Source organism: Phacochoerus africanus, chromosome 5, assembly GCF_016906955.1.
Source record: "Phacochoerus africanus isolate WHEZ1 chromosome 5, ROS_Pafr_v1, whole genome shotgun sequence".
Classification (NCBI taxonomy): Eukaryota; Metazoa; Chordata; class Mammalia; order Artiodactyla; family Suidae; genus Phacochoerus; species Phacochoerus africanus.
The window spans coordinates 37,966,185-37,983,624 of NC_062548.1; the positions used below are offsets into that span (position 1 = coordinate 37,966,185).

Consider the following 17,440-nt stretch of genomic DNA (forward strand, 5'->3'; position numbering starts at 1 on the left):
TCAAATCACCCAGAGAAAGGGAACAAGAGCCAAAAAATTGTGTAAAAATGAGAGTGTCTTGAGAACTGAAAAGGGTTAAAGAAAACAGTGACTCCATTTTCAAAAACACATAAATTAAATGACAAATGAAAAATAGAGTGACACCCAAAGCAGTTCAAGGAGGCATTTAAGGGATAGTGTGATTCGGAGAAAGGCCCAGGGAATGTGGGAAATGGCAAAGCAGATGGAAAATTAACTGAAAATTGAGACACACGGAGTGGGTTATGGGACGCATTTATGAAGCAGGAAGGGAATTAAGGTCTGAAGGGAAATAGTGAATAATAAATATGTCTGGAGAACATTGCAAATAATCAGATTTGGGAAGTTAAAGGAGACTTACGGGGCAAGAGAGAGAAAATAGAACTCTGGAAGAATGAGACATTTTAGGTAATCGTTAAAGGAGCCTACACAGCCCATACATGGTTGGCTTTTGACAAAAAGGAGGAGGAAGGACCCTGGCAATGAGTACATGGACTAGCAGTGGTCAGCATGGCTTTAAAAAGACAAGGTTGCCTTGGGGGTAGGGTGTTAGAAATATGACAGGGTGGAAAGATAGTTTAAAAAAATGCATGGAAATTTTATGTAAATGCCAACTACTGTATATTAGGCAACAGCTGTGGACCAAGCTTTGGGCTGGACATTTTATATGTACTTTTGCTAATCCCACTCACAAAACTGGAGGTTAGGGATCTGTTAGGTTAAACTGCATGAAACCGCCATGGCTAGTTCATACGCTTTAACCCAATCCATTTTTACAAAGAAGGAAATGGAAGCTCAGAGATAATTCTCCAAGGGCTGTAAGTGGCACAGCTGGGGAGCAGCAGAGGCAGGCTTTGATCCCAACAGCGGAGAAATAGCAATTCATGCTTTTATTCATTCTGCACCTATTTATTTCAGCAGCAGCTCTGTGCTAGACTCTGTTTGGCACTAGAAATACCATTCGAAGCAAAGGAGAAGAGGTCCCTGCCTTCATGGTGCATGCTGTCCACCTCCTGGTTAAACAAAACAAACAAAACAAAACCCTAAAGATGGTCCAGAACAGCTGTCCCATAGAAATATAATGTGAGCCACGGCATCTCAGATTATCTGGCAGCACACTGAACAAATCAAAGGAAGCGGATGAAATTAATTTTAATAATATGTTTTATTGCACCCCAAATGTCCCAAATTCTTCTGCATGAGATCAGACATAGTTATTCATGAGATCTTTTGCACTATTTTTTAATACAAAGTCTTCCAAATCCAGTGTGTTGTGCCCGTATGGCCCATGTCTATTCAGACTAACTGCACTTCAGCTGCTCCATAGCTGCCTGTAATTGGTGGCTGCCAAATCAGTGCAGATTTAGAAAGAACATGATAATTCTGGCCCAATTTCTCTGTAGTCATAATATAAGAAAAACAATCCACCTGTTCTCCATGCCACACCAGCCAAATCATAGGACACAAGATGCAAGTGGGAGAGAAATGTTTCTTTCACCTGGACTGTAGATACCAAATGTTTCTTTCACCTGGATTGTAGATACCAAAGGAAACTTACATGCATGGGCATCACATAATTTACATATTTTTGTGTAATGTATGTCACAGATTTAAAAAATATAATGACGTGCCACTTTACTATCAATGGACAATAACAACACAGCAGCGGCCCCTCTGCAAACCATCAAAGCTTTGCCACATCCACGTTTTGCCAGCATGTTTTTCATGTCTTTATTGCTCCTGATGGAAATATCAAAGATGTAATTCAAAGCTTAGCAGCAACCAGAACTTCTCATATTTTATCTGGCCACTAAATGTTTGTAATCAGTTTCCGAGACACACACAAAACAGTGATAAGATTTTTTGCTCTTTAATACAAGTGCCCAGCAGGGGTTAATGGGGACCAAACAGTGGGTATAGAATGGTTGTTCCCTAGGAAAAGAATTTTGCTCTGGAGCAAGTTTAAGTGGGAAGAAAGCCTGCAGAAATATGGATTGTCCTTCCTAGAAATTGCATGGGGAAATTGAAGGCATTAGGTACTTGTTCCCTGCCAGCTTCATAATGAAATTACTGTTCAGCAAAAAATCCCATTAGGGGGGTCCCCTCCTCCCTGAGGGACTGAAGACTCTTAATAGAAAAAAAGAGGGAGAGAAAAAGACAATATTAACATTGAGTACATTGAGCCATTAGTCCAGAATATTGAATCTTAAGGGAACACAGAAGAATCTAGAGTGGGAGAGTTTCCACGTGGTTGTTTCCATAGAATCTGAAGAAGAGAGATTGCATCTAAAGACGCTCTCTGCTGCTGCATGTGCTTTCCCTACAGAATGGGAGAAAAGGGAATGAACGCAGCAAACAGATGGGGAATTAAGGAAGAAGGAGATTTAAGTAGATGCAACTGGCACATTGAAGGAAGACTGGGTGCCCAACAGGATGTCCTAACTCCTTGATTAAAATGGTGACGGTGACATCAGTTTATACACCATAACCCTGTGAAGGGCTCTCCCCAGAGCCAGGCATCTAAGTCTGACCCAACAGTTTGTCCTCTGGTCTGCCTTTTCCAAGCACATAGCAATCGGGATAATTCCAGACCTCTTAATCATGGACTAAATTTTTCACATCTGGGGCATTAGGTAGACCCAGCCTGAACTGTGGTCACCTCTAGTTATTGTACAATCGACACTCAGCTTGAGAGCTTATTGGCGTCAATAAAAACACACATACACAAAACCCCTTAGTGAATCAGCTGGCTTCACTGTGAGTTTGGGACTGCAGGTACCGAGTGGCTTGCTTACAGGTTTTCCGCCAGCCCAGGTAAAGTCCATTGGTGGACTTTGTCTGCAGGTCTTATGGTGAAGTTCTGCGGGCAGTGTTCCACCACGATGCTTCATGGGTCTATGCCCTTGGCTTTGCAGTTTCCTCTAAGCAGTGAGTCACTCCTCTGTGTGAAACCTTTCTTGATTCTTGTGGCCTTTTGAACAATATTCGGACACTTTAGGTCCCTGATAATATGGCTTCAGGGATCTTCTCCAGATAAATCCCACTGTCCATGGGCCAAACGAAGCACTTTCCTACTTCCTTTCCTGACTCTTTGTTACTCTAGAGGACTCCTTGGCTCCGAATGCCTTTCTCCACCTCTCCTCCACCCCTTCACGCTTGAAGATTCCCCTGGAAGCCCTCCCTACCTCGCATTGGTTGAGTTGCATTCTCGCAATTTCTCATACTTAACTGTGCATCAGGGCACAAGTAGGCTTCTCTCCCGGTTTAGGTGTCTATGTCACTGAATTGTAAGAACGTCATATAAGAGGGGGACAGGCGCTGTGATTTTTAGTTCTGTATTTATAGGACTTGCCATAAGACCTGACACATAATAGACATTCCGAAAATAGTTGTTGAATCGGTAAATTATCCTCCTCGGAAATGATCAGTGACGTCTCAGATGCACTGAATAGAATTTTGATGACGCTTTGCTTCTTCTAGCATAGACGTGTTTGATTTTCTGTTTTTAAATACACAGTATCTTTGTTAAAAATAAAAAGTATTTGCAGAAAATTTGGAGGATAAAAAGATGCACAAAAGAAAATGGAAAGCACCTGGAATTCTTCCATGCACGGACAAACCCTGTTTTTATCCTCTTTTCTGCTTGTTTAACATTAAATAGCAAGCATTATCTTCATGCCATTAACTTATCTTCAAAAACACAATTTTAAGGACTCCAATAGTACATCGAAGGGATACACAGTAATGTTCTTTGCCCTTCCCCAGTTTCTTAACCTTGTCCTCGGAGACTTGATTCTCCCCCCCACTAGAACACAGTCAGGTCTCCTGCACTGTGGCCACGCAGATGCATGACCAGTTAGGCTGATCTCTCTTTGGGGGGGTTATTTCTGTAGTCTAGTCCTCTTCTTTCGTATTCTGCTTCTTTAGCTACTTGGGTTGTTAATGGAATATAGGGCAAGACAATGCTATGGATTTGAAATACCCTGTCCTTCTGGGGAAGTCTTTGAATGCTTCTAACCACAAGCCGGTATTTATTGTGCATCTGCTGAGTGGTATGTCTACTCGGATGTTCTTCACAACATCACATTTTTCTCAAGCTGCAAGGAGACGTGAACCCCTGAGAACCTTCCCTCCCAAACCCTGGGAGATGAGCTCTGTCTTGCTCTGCATCTGAATGGAGCCTGACTACAAGCAAGGTGGTTATGAGGGGTGGTGGAGATAAGAGTATTGTAAGACATACAGACAGATGTCACCTGTGATGAAGAGAACTATGCAGATGTTATGTAAGGCAGATACTGAGGAGCCATCCTTCATGCCCCTTTCTCTCCCACCCTCACATCTAACCCATCACTAAATACCTGCTAAATATTTCTCCTATATGTAGCTGTCCCTGCTCTTCCTTCTTCTCTTCTGAGGCCACCGTGGAGCCAAAGCCAACATCGTCTTTCACTTTATAATAAGAGCACTATAACCAGCCCCCTCTATGCACCATGGTTCCTGGCAAACCTTTTCTCGACACACCCTTCAAGTCGTATTATATAAGAAAAGTCTGATTATATCACCTCCTTGATTAACACTTCAGTGTGTTCTCATTGTTTTAAAACAAAGACAAAACTCCTTAACATGGACTGAAAAGCTTTGCACTGTCTGCCCTATTCACCTCCCCTCCCACACCACACCCTACATCCCCTCATCTCTCTTTGCTTTGGCCTCATGGGTTTGCATTCAGTCCTTCATAAGTACTACCACAGGGCCTTTGCATATGCTGTCCCCTCTGCCTGGAATGTGTATATAGCTTTTCCTACCTAGTTGACACTGACTCATCCTTCGGGTCAAGCTGCACTTCCTTATAGAAGCTTTGCCTGTAGCATAGCCCCCTCTTTATTGCAGTTCTTGTCATGGGTCTGTAATTAATCAATTAATACCTGTCCTCTTCTTTAGACTATAAGCTTCAGGAGGGCAGGGACCACATTTGTTTCCTTACTCATTCCCAACCAACTAGCTGAGTCCTGGAATATAGTAAATATTTAACAGGTATTAGTTGAATGAATACTGAATGAATAGGATGTCATTTCTTTGACATCGTGCACCATGTGGCTTATGAGCAAGCAGTTTCCTTTAGGGAAGCTTGTTGAAACATGCTTTCAAGGAGTTCCCATTGTGGCTCAGCAGGGTAGGAACCCAACTAATATCCATGAGGGTGAGTGTTCGATCCCTGGCTTTGCTCAGTGGGTTAAGTATCCGGTGTTGCTGCAAGCTGCAGCAAAGATTGAAGATGTGGCTCAGATCTGACATTGCCATGGCTGTGGCATAGGCCAGCAGCTGTAGCTCTGATTCAACCCCTTTCCCAGAAACTTACATATATGCTGTAGGTGCGGCCCTAAAAACCAAAACAAAAAAAACATGCTGTCAGATCTTCCTGTAAGAATATCATTTGAACAAAGGTGTGTAGCCTGACAGGACAAAAATATCCCATCCTATGTGCTAATTAGAATCCGTTATGCCTATGCAGGATGGGGGGATTCTGGGAGTGATCATGGAAATTTGCAGATAGGTGCTGATAGGTAATTCCACAGATAGCAGCTGCTGGCTGCGATGGGTTTATACTTTCTCAGTGTTACACTGATGGTGGCCTCCACTCGCTTCCTTGAAACCTCTTGCATTCTTCCCTGAAGTTTGTCTCTCTCCCTCTCTCTAGATTTATGGTCAACGTGACATGGGATGGCAAAGACTTGTCCTTCACTGAGGAAGGCTATCAGGTGCACCCCAGGCTGGTGGTGATCGTGCTGAACAAGGACCGAGAATGGGAGAAGGTAAGCATCCTTCTGGTGCCGGATGCAGGGGAGGGAGGACAGCGTGGGCAACAAGGGGCTCAGACTCCTCCTTGTCCTGAAGCATTTGCAACTAAGCTGCTCCAGAGTCCATCCCATGGCCCTTCTTGGAACAAGGCAGACGGACATTGTCTGGTGCCACTGGCTTGCTTTCCCTGGGTGAACTGTGGCAGTTGTGTGCTGTTTTCTGTGCTGGGTTCGCAAATCTGAGTAGGAAGCATCCTTGGAAGCCTTAAGATGAAGTTCAGTCCACATCATTGCGGTAGCAGGTGTTGGCCCTCTGGCAATGACCACACCAGTTTCTCTAAACCTCGCAGTCACACATTTTGCCCCGTGGATGAACCCCCTATATTTTCATGTACTTAGTCTTCTGCTTTGAATCAACTCATTTCCAAAACGTAAACGTATCACTTCTGCACATCAGAGATTGGAGAGGGAGGTTATATTTCCTATACAGTGCCCTTTCCAGGACATTTATGTTAACCATTCAAAAATACTTAAAATTAGCATGCAGGAAAGTCTCATCTCATGTACCCCACAAGCCATGTCCTGAGTCAGAGAGGAAAGAGTTCACAGGGAGTTTGTAGATGATCCCAGGCAATCCCAGGACACCCCCCAGCCCCACCCCACCCTCTGTAATTCAGCTCTCAAATTCCTCATCACAGCATCACATAGAGAGTGGACTAAAAGAGACTGAAAAGGAAAAAGTCTAGATCATTGTCTTTTTTGGCAGGTAATGCCTGGTCTCTAAACCACTTTGGCAACTTGAGATTTATCTTCACTTTGTGCATCACACGGAGGCCTGAGAGACATGGGGGTAGAAAGGTACGGGATATAGTGTGGGAGTGATATTATAATTCACTAGGACCCGTAGGAAATACTGTGTAATCAGAAGCATTGACTTTGGGGCAGGGGGTCAATGACAGATGCCTAGAGGAGAGGGGTGAAGAGGATTCTTCAGAGATTTTTTCCTGTTACATCCAACAGCCAGAAAATATACATTCCTTCAAGGGCACTTGAAAAATTCACCAAAGTAGTCTATATCCTGGAGCATAAAGTCTCAGTATATTTAAAAGGATTGAAATATACCCAATGCATTCTTTGACCGTAACAGCATTACAATAAAGATTAATGACAAGCATATATATCTAAAATTGCCAGATATTTGAAAATTAGGTAACACGCTTCTAAATAACCTGGGGGTCAAAGAAGGAATCAGAAAGGCTTTAGGAAATATTTTGAATGGAATGACGATGAAAACAAAATATATCAAAATTTGAAGAGTAAAGTTGGTGGCATGCTGAGCGAAATCCATAGCTTTCAATGCTTTTAATTTAAAAACAGGAAAGTGTAAAGTAAATGATTTAAGCTTCGACATTAAGAAGCGAGGGAAAATAGAGCAGAGTACACCCAAATAAAGCCAAGGAAGAAAATAATAAATATAAAAGAGAGTAAAAATCAACAAAGTAGAACACAAAATATAGAGAAAATCAACAAAGCCAAAGCTAGTTCTTTTTGAAAAGATTAATAAAATTCCTAATTCCTAGTAAGACTGATCACACAAAAGAAAGAAAACACAAATACTAATAATCAGTCCTAAAAATGCAAGAGGAGATGTCACCACAGATATTTCAGACTCTACAGATGTTAAAATGATTTTAAAAATTATGAAAAATGTATACCAGAAAAATTGATGATGTGGATAAAATGGGCACATTTCTTGAAGAATCCCAGTTTTCCAAAACAGACAGAAAAGGAAATAGACAATCTGAATAACTGTACATTTGGTTGAGAAACTGAATTCATAACTCAAAAACCTTCCCATTTCAAAAACAAGAAAAACTTCAAGCCTAGATGGCTTCACTGTGAATTCTTTCAAATGTTTTGAAAAGAAATAATACCAATTTACATAGATATTTTCAATATATTCCTAATCGTAGTCCGGTAACATACTGGAAAAGGATACTACATCATGGATAAGTGAGATTTATTCCAGGAATGCAAGACTGGTTTAACATTTAAAAAATAAATTGATGGAATTTACCATATTGACATAAGAAGGAGAAAATTAGTCATCTCACTAGATGCAGAAAAAGCATTTGACAAAATGAAATATCCCTTTTTTTTTTTTTTAGGGCTGAACCCGCAGCATACGGAGGTACCCAGGCTAGGAGTCCGATTGGAGCTACAATTGCTGGCCCACACCACAGCCACAGCAACATCATATCCGAGCCATGTCTGTGGCCTACACACAGCTCATAGCAACGCTGAATCCTTAACCCACTGAGCAAGGCCAGGGATCAGACCTGCAACCTCATGGTTCCCAGTGGGATTTGTTTCTGCTGTGCCACAACGGGAACTCCGATATGTCCATTTTTGATAAACAAGGTCAATTTCTCAATCTGATAAAAGCTGTATATGAAAACCCTCTAAGTAGCATCTCATATAATGACAAAATAATGAAAATAGGTTTCACAAGTATATAGTCAAATGATTTTTGATGAATAAGCATAAAAATGGGAGAAAGGATAACTTTTTTAATGAATATTGTAGATCAACTGGGTATCCTTACAGAAAAAAAGCCTTGACCAATAGCTCGCACTATACACAAGAACAACTTAAAATACATTTCAGACTTAAATGTAAAAGCTAAAATTATAAAGTTTCTATAAGAATATATAGGAGGGAATTCCTGCTATGATGCAGTGGGTTAAGAATCCAACTGCACACAACACTGTAAATCAACTATACTTTAAAAGAAAAAAAAAAGAATCCACTATAGCACCTTGGGTCACTGCGGAGGTGTGGGTTTGACCCCTGGCCCAGTGCAGTGGCTTAAAGATCCCATATTGTTGCAGCTGCAGCATAGGCCTCAGGGCGGCATCAGGCTTAGCCAGATTCAATCTCTGGTCTGGGAACTTCCACATGCTGTGGATATGGCCATTAAAAAAAAAAAAAAAAAAGGAAAGATAGGATATTTTTGAGATCTGAGAAAGCATACAATAAAAGTAGTAAACTGAATTCCATTAAAATTTAAATCTTCTGTCCATGTGTAGACACTGTTAAAAAATGGAAAAAGTAGACACAGATTTAGAAAAAGTGTTTTTTTTAAAAATATTTCAATCAAAGGACTCATATCCAAAACATATAAAAACTTGTTTAAATCAATAATAAAAAGAATAACACAATGAAAATAGGAAATTAACTCAGAGATTTTATTAATAAATTTACTCAAATGGCCAGTAAGTGTGTGAAGATATGCTTCACATTGATGATAAAATAAAAACTTCAGTGAGCTGTCACTTCACACTCACTGCATGGCTAAAATGAAAAGGACCAATAATACCCAGCATTGGTAAGGACATGGAGCAAATGAATCTCTTACATGTTGATGGGGGTATAAAATTCCAGCCACTGTGGAAAACTTGTTTGGTGGTTCTTATAAAGTTAAACATACACCAACCTTACAATCCAGCAATTCCACTCCTAGGTATTTACTACAAAGAAATGTAAACATATACCCCCAAAGTGATATTCGCATAAAACATTCAGAGTAGCCAAACATCAGAAAGAACTCAGAGTTCCATCAACAAGGATGTGGGTAAACACAGTACGGTGTGTTCATAAAATGGATTCTACACATTTAACAACGAACGAACGACTAACCCCTGCCACAATGGGGATGGATTGCGAAAACGTTACGTTGAACAAAAGAAGCCGAACCTAGAAGATCATACTGTGTGAGTCCATTTATATGAAGTTCAGCTATAATGGAAAAAAAAAAAAAGAAGAAGAAGAAGAGGCAAAACTAGGAGTTGCCTCATGGCTCAGTGGGGTAAGCATCTGGTGTTACTGCTATGGCTCTGGTTACAGCTGTGGTTGTGGGTTTGATCCCTGGCCTGATAGTTCCACATCCCACGGGTGCAGCGGGAACAAAATAGAGAGAGAGGCAAAACTCGTCCATGGGGTTAGATATCAGAATGATGGTTGCTTTTGTGGAAGAGGGCAGTCAGTGGGAGAGGGGCACGGGGAGCTTCTCTAGAGTTACAGCAATGTTCCGTGTCTTGCACGTTTGTCAAAAGGCATCAAACTATTATCCAAGATTCGCTTGTTTGATTGCATGTCATTGTACCTTCATTTAAAAAATTTATTTTGGGAGTTCCCATGGTGGCTCAGCAGAAACAAATCCAACTAGTATCCATGAGGATGCGGGTTGGATCCCTGGCCTTGCTTGGTGGGTTGGGGATCCGGTGTTGTGGGGAGCTGTGGTGTAGGCTGGCAGCTGCAGCTCCAATTCGACCCCTAGCCTGGGAACTTCCATGTGCCATGGGTGCGACCCTAAAAAGCAAATGTGTGTGTGTGTATTCAAATTGAGATACCCTGCATAATTAACTGCACTTAATAACTACTGTTTACTGAGTTGTCATACTCTACTCCCTGCCATGAATACTAGTTATAACAACAGCAGGCCGTTGCTATTGAACAGTCACCCAGTTTTTCCTTGAGGTGGTATGCTTAAGTGCCAAGTGACATTTTGCTTTATTCATTCATTCTACAAATATTTATTCAATGCCTGCTATGTGCCAGACACTATTCTTAATGCTTGGAAGCCATCAGTGAATGAGAGAGACAAAAGAAATGTCTGAATTCATGGAACTTAGATTCTAGTGTGGATGCAGCAAAGGGTGGAGGGGGGACTTTGTGTACCTTGCGATGCTTAAGGAAAGCACTGGATTCTAGTTAACTATCCCTGGTTGTTACCTCCTCTCTCCGCTCTGGTATACCCTGCAGCTCACCATCCTAAGCAGCTCACATCTCCATGTCTACCCTGGCTCCTTTATACATCTGGGACTTGGAGCAAACATTTTTCTTTCCTGTAATGCTTTCCTGTATCCTCACCTTCTCTTACTCATTCTTCAAATTCTGGCTTCTCTTTCCTCTTGCAAATGCAAAGCCAAAATGCAGGTTACTTTTTGCTTATCCATCGTAGTAGATGGAGAACGTGAGCCTTTCTGTCTTCCGTTGTTGCATTTCGGGGTTATTTTCCAACCTTTCGAGGTCACACAGTCTGCGGATCACTCTTGGAGCTGTAAAATCATTCTCGCTGGGTGGAGTTAACCAGTCTTGGGTCAGGCTTGGCTCACACCTGTGTATTCTCTGTGCTGCCTTTGGACCTAGCTCGTTTGCCAAGGAGCCCATTTAGAGGGAGGCTGCTGCAGTTCAGGGGATAACATTGCAAAAAAGAATACTGCCCTTGATAAACTCCATTTCCACCTACAGAAAATGCCCTTTTAATATTTTGTGTGTCCTCCTTCACATTCCTATTGAAATACAGCAATTTCCCAAAAAGGCAGCTCAGGGAATTGCTGCCGAGTTGAGCTTAGAATGTACAAATGCTTCCTGTAGTTGGTCTATTCTCTCAGCACTCAGGGGATCCAGTGCTGCAGAAATAACTCCTTGTGCTTCTATCTCAAAGAAAGAGGAAGCCAGTGGAGCAGGTAAATACCAGTCATGTTATCCTTAAAGCCACTCCCCAGCAGCACACGCTGCTACAGCAGGTCAGCAGAGTGGAAGGTCTGCCGAAGGAAGAGGGGAGCTGTTAATCGGGGGCTCGGAGGAGGTTTCTTTTCATCTCGGAGGTCACTCAGTGGCGTCACTAGAAGCAGCAGCATGTAATGAGGATGTCTTAGAAAACTCCTTAGAGGAGCACTTGCTTTCTGCGGGGCCCTTGTGTGCGGCTGGCATGGACGATTCCAGGGCTGTGCACAGTGCCTGCTTGTATTCACCAGACACACAGCTCAGGGCTAAGCCGGCTTTCCTCTTGCAAACTGGGACTTCCATGACCTTTGCCTCAACTTTTTTTTCTTTTCCAGTGGTTTTGCTCTGCCTTGGAGCTTGGTGAGTTCAAGTCTTCCTAGAAATGCTTGGAATTAATACCCTTGATATAAGGCAATTGGCAGCTCAGGCCAATACAACCCATACCCGCCATGGGCCAGCTCTATGGCCAACATTCCACCTGCACTGGGGGAGGCCAACGAGCATGAAACTACCTCTCTCCTCAAGTAGCTCATGACCGAGCCATCGCTGGAGAGAGGGGGGTGGACTTGGTCAGTTAGGGACATCTTCATGAGGGAGGGGACAGTGGGGTTGGGCCTTGAGTAATACAGTGGATTTCTCATAATCGAATCTCTTCCTTATTAACTACTTGAAAAATGTTTTGAGAATGCTATTTACCATTTTAGGGTGACACCAGCTTTAAGATAAAGTATGTTTGTATATATGCATACGTATATAGCATGTATATAGACTTGCTTTAAAAGGCATATACTGAGAGAGAAGGGAAGAGGGAGGGGGGTGGGGGGAGAGAGATTTAAAGAAAGGTTTTTAAAGCAGTTTTGACTTCAAGTGTGACTAGGACAAAAACCATTAAAGTAAAACAACCCTCTTATTTTCTAAAAAAGCGCTCCTTAAAGCTGGTAGTGATGTCCCAGAAGACAAAAGGGAGACCCATCATTACATCTTCCTGAATGAAGGGCCCCACTCCTGTCTCTCCGATGCATCGGCTTCTCTCATCATTCTCACACTCCGTTTGCTTTCTCACGGGTTCCCTTGGCCTCTGCTGCTTTCCATACTGTGCTGACTCCTGGATCCCTCTCGCCAGCTCAGCTCTCCTGGTCTCCAGTTGCCTTGCCTCAGAAATACCCTTACATGACAGCTCCTAGACCTCCACCTTCGCCTTGTCCAAAGCCCAAGTCGTCATCTTCCTCTCCCAGATATGGTGGTTCTGTGTCCCAGCACAGAAAGCTTTATTCTTATCCTCCCAGTGTCCTCCCCACCCTCATATTCGCATGTCATCTGCTCATTCTCTGTCTTGGTTCCTGTCTCTTTGAACGGCCTCCTCTTTTTGCCAAAGACACCCTGCCATTGATTCTACATCTGAGTAAACCAAAGTGGGTTGGTCCTTTCCACTTTGAACAGACCTGTCTTCTGACAGCTAAGAGGGTTATAGCTTACATTGCAGTTGTTTGTGTGCACATGTATCTTCACCTGGACGGCGAGCCCCACCAGGGAAAGGTCTGTTCCTGGCTCACATTTCTTCAGCTCTGTCACGAGGCTCTGTTTCTAGTGCATAGGACAGCCTCTCTACAATCTTCTGGTAATTCTGACTTCAGTCCCCATGTATTAAGAGACACCGTATGCCAAGTTCTGCATCCATGATCTCATTTGATCATTTCAGCAACTCACCTGCAGTAGTGGTTTCCACTTCCTTGCCTTGTAAATGGAAATTTAGCTTCAGAGAGGCCAGGGACCTGCTTCAGATCCTACATGTGATGGAGGCAGGATATGAATGGAGATTTGCCTGACCCTACAGGCTGCATTCCTAATACCTACATCATACCGAATGACTGGTAGTGGGAAGGGGGTATTTCAGAGGAGAAATTAAGGACTTCCTCCTATCCTGGGTGACATGCACCTCCTTTTTCACATTGGATGCAGCTCATTCCACCCAAACCCAACCAGTTGGAACTTGGAATCTAAGCATGTATCACATCTCACAGGCTCTGTCTTTTGGGTTCTGCAGAAGTTCCACCTTCCAGTTTGGCTCATTAAAGAGGGGGATTGGTCCCTATCGCCAAGTCTTGTGCAGAATGAAGTAGATACCAATTAAAGAATTCCAAAACAGATAGGATGGAGATCTTAAAGAGCTAAGATTGATCCCCAGTTCTGGCTGTGATATATCAATGTGTTATCAGATAGATCTGTGGAGGCTTTCACCAACAGTGGTGTACACATGAGCTGTAATTATTTCATGATGTGATTTCTAACTATAGAATATTATAATTCTTTCCCTTCTAAATCATTGTATTTTAACTAGTCCTCCATCACTTTCCTACCACATTAAACCTGAAACGTCTTGATGAGTCTAAAGAACTCTTGTGCAGATTTCTAGTGTGTTTGCGTGTGTGTGTGATATCAGTTATTTGCCAAAAGGTTCATCCTATTAAACGATTGATGTGCTTATGCCAACATTGCCTTTGGCTTCTGCACACACGTACTCCCATGATTATATTAAATCACGGAAGAAAATTACAATTGAGAGGACACCAGTGAGTGACAATTGATAGGACAGTTGTGCAGATTGCTAAAGCTGAAATGCATTGTTTGCACATTCTACAGGCAGGAGAAATAAATTATGGCTTCTACTATGCTTGCTTTGCTTCGAAAAACAATGGCAGTGCATTAATGAAGCTGTGAATTCTGGCTGTGATGAGCCCTGAAAGAATACTGTTTGCAGGTTTTCACTTTTTCCTTTCCCATTATCTCTCTGGTGCTCAATAGTCAAAAATCAATAAATATTTGTAGAATAGATATAAGAATGAAAGGATTCTTTTCCTACAAACTTCCCCAAATGAGGAACATTTTTTAGTGTGGTCCTGTGGGCTACCAGTATCAGAGTCACCATGAGAAGGACATAAAGGTCTTACCACTACCTCAAACCTACAGAATATTCTCTCCCTCTCTCTCTCTCTTTTTTTTTTTTTTTGTGCTTTTTAGTGACATATGGAGGTTCCCAGGCTAGGGGTCCAATCAGAGCAATAGCCGATGCCCTATACCACAGCCACAGCAATGCCAGATCCAAGCCACATCTGCAAACTACACCACAGCTCATGGAAACACCAGATCCTTAACCCACTGAGTGAGGTCAGGGATCGAACCTACATCCTCATGGATGCTGGTCAGATTTGTTTCCACTGTGCCACAATGGGAACTCCCTGAATACTCATTTTTGATTCTGCTTTTTTCATAAGTTCCCCTACTGATGCCCATTAAAGATGTACTGCTACTGCTTTAGGACATGGATTTACTTTTTGTTATCCTGAAAAAAAAAAAAGGTTTCATCTGTGTCCTCCTGGTAATTAAGACCTTCTGCCTCTTAGTCTCTGTGCCTCTTTCTTCCCTTGGAATACTGCTTTGTAGCAATGCTTCAGAGCAGCGGTACAGGAGAAAAAGGACATGAGGAAATTGGCATCTTGTTGCACCCAGAGTCATCTCTGCTGAATGAAATAGTAACAATGCCAAGTAAAATAGTGTTTATGAATGTAACACAGTTTGTGTCACCTGGTGTGCCCTCAACAAATATTGAGTCAACAAGTGATTGCTTTTTTCCCCATTAAATCTGTCCCCCTCAAATATTGAATTTGGGGCATATCACCCTTATTTATTCACACATTTATTCCAGCAAACAAAGTTTCCTGAGTACCTACTATGTGCAGGCCACTGTTGAAGGTTGCAGTAAGACATGGACCAGGCTTCATGATACTTAGAGCATCATAGTTCACGGGGAGAAGTTCAGAACTACAAGAAAGTATGACATGTACCACAGAAGATGTTCTAATAGGACTCTTGGTGTTTAGTGAGGTGATATGTTACCTGAAGGCAGGAAGACCAAAAGCATCTATATGGAGTAGTTCTCATTTGAGCACGGTCTCAGGTAAAATCTTCTGGACATGTGTGGGAAGGCCATTCCATGCAGAAGGACTGTTGAAAGCCAAAGTCCAGAGGAAATGGTGTTCAAAGCTCATTTAGGGAAGAGTTCAATGTGGTTGAAACATGGTAGGCAGAATTCTGAGAATGACCCCGTGACCCCTACTCTTCTATGATCCTCTCTTCTCAGAGGGTCACCTGTGAATATGATGAGGTATGCCTTCTGTGATTATTACATTGGATAGAAAAAGGAGTTTTTCTGATTGATTTTGAGTTAATCGAAAGTATTATCAGGGTGGGCCTAACCTGAGCCATTTAAAGGCAGAGAGTTTTCTGAAACTAGTAACAGAAGAGGAAGTCAGAGAGATTTGAGCATGACAGGGAATGCATGTGGCCACTGGGAGGTGAGTTCAGTCTCTAGTCAACAGCCAGCAAGGAAACAAGGATTTCAGTCCTACAACCTCCAGGAACTGAACTCTGCCAACTCCGTGAATGAGTCTGAAAGTGGATTCTTCCCAGACCCTGCAGCCATGAGCCCAGCTGGCTAAAAGCTTGGTTTTGGCCTCATGAGACCTGAGTAGGGAACCCAGCTGAGCCCTGCTGGACTTCCGGCCTCCAGAATGGTGACCTCTTAAAGGGGTATTGTTTCAAGTGGCTCTGCTTGAGGTAACTTATTACATGACAATAGAAAAAAGAATACAGATTGTTCAATGGGAAATTATGGGAATGAAGAACCAAGTTGGAATTTGAATGATAGACTATGGGATTTGATTCAATAATTGTTGGGATGCTGTTGAAGAGCTTGAGATGGGAGAGTATCATAAAAATAATAGCAGTAACAGCAGACCTTTGTTTAGTGTTGGTAATGTGTCATGCTGGATACTGAGCATTCAAATATATAAACTTATTTAATCCTCACGTGAATGCTATGATGCAGATACTGCTGTTACTGTCTTTTGCAAATATGGGGAATGATGCCCCAAGAAATTAGAAGAATTTCCTCAGGGTCACAGAGCTAGTAAGCTGCAAAGCCAGGATATGAACCCCATATGAACTGCTCTCTTAAACTAAACTGTTCCTTTAAGAATAAAATAGTGATTGGCATGAATCTTTGGGAAATTTTCTAAAGGGCTACTTAAGTGAATCGGGTTAAAGGAAATGTAGGTGGGAACAAGAAAGTGACAGTGGCATCTGAGAAATTTCAGAAACAGAACTGAAAGCACATTGCATTGACAGGGTGATTTGCTGAAAGATTCGTGAAAGAGAGAAATCAGTCAGATTTAAAAAAAAAATTTTTTTTAAGAATGGATCTGTGCTTAAGCATTTCTGGACTGAGTATTTCCAGAAGAAATTTGTCATGCCTGTAAATGTCATGGTTCATCACTCATCCCTCCCTCTCCCCCTCTTTCCCTTTCTCTCTCTTTCTCTCTCTCCTAGATTCTTCAAAATCCACAGCTAAAGTCAAGTGCACTTTTGTAAAATGGGTTTGGTAATATCACGACCCTAGCAGAAGCTGTGTGAAATTTAATTTGTTTCCTTATATAATGATCATTAAGTTTCTCAAATGATGTGAGCCACAGAGAGGGAAAGTTAAACCATTACAAAAGATTTAGAATTATCCTCTGACTTCCCTAGAGTTGTGCATAGTGACTATTTTAAATTTTTTCTTTTATCTTTTTATGTATTTTCTAGAGCTGCATTCACGGCATATAGAAGTTCCCAGGCTAGGGGTTGAATCAGAGCTATAGCCGCTGGCCTATACCACAGCCACAGCAACACGGGATCCAAGCCATGTCTGCGACCTACCCCACAGCCCACAGCAATGCTGGATCCTTAACCCACTGAGCAAGGCCAGGGATCGAACCCACAACCTCAAGGTTCCTAGTCGGATTCGTTAACCACTGAGCCACGATGGGAACTCTCATAGTGACTATTTTAAACACCCATACGATACAATGTGTTAGGTCACAATGGGAAAAATACAATAGATTTCTACCAAATTAACACATCATACTGTAATGTGTGATGCCATCTCTTTGTGTATGTATGTGTCTGTGTGTGTGCGCATTTGTGTCTGTTTCTGTCTTGCATGATTTTATTTATTT

The 17,440-nt window shown here is 42.1% G+C and overlaps 1 protein-coding gene across 1 annotated transcript in view; it reads left to right on the plus strand.

Annotated features, from left to right (window-relative positions):
* Window positions 1-17,440, plus strand: part of GRIN2A (glutamate ionotropic receptor NMDA type subunit 2A) — a 388,139-nt gene that overhangs the window by 257,653 nt on the left and 113,046 nt on the right. Inside the window, exon 4 of the mRNA XM_047780525.1 lies at window positions 5,694-5,831. Within this exon, the coding sequence (XP_047636481.1) occupies window positions 5,694-5,831 (138 nt within the window). The remainder of the gene's footprint in view (window positions 1-5,693; window positions 5,832-17,440) is intronic.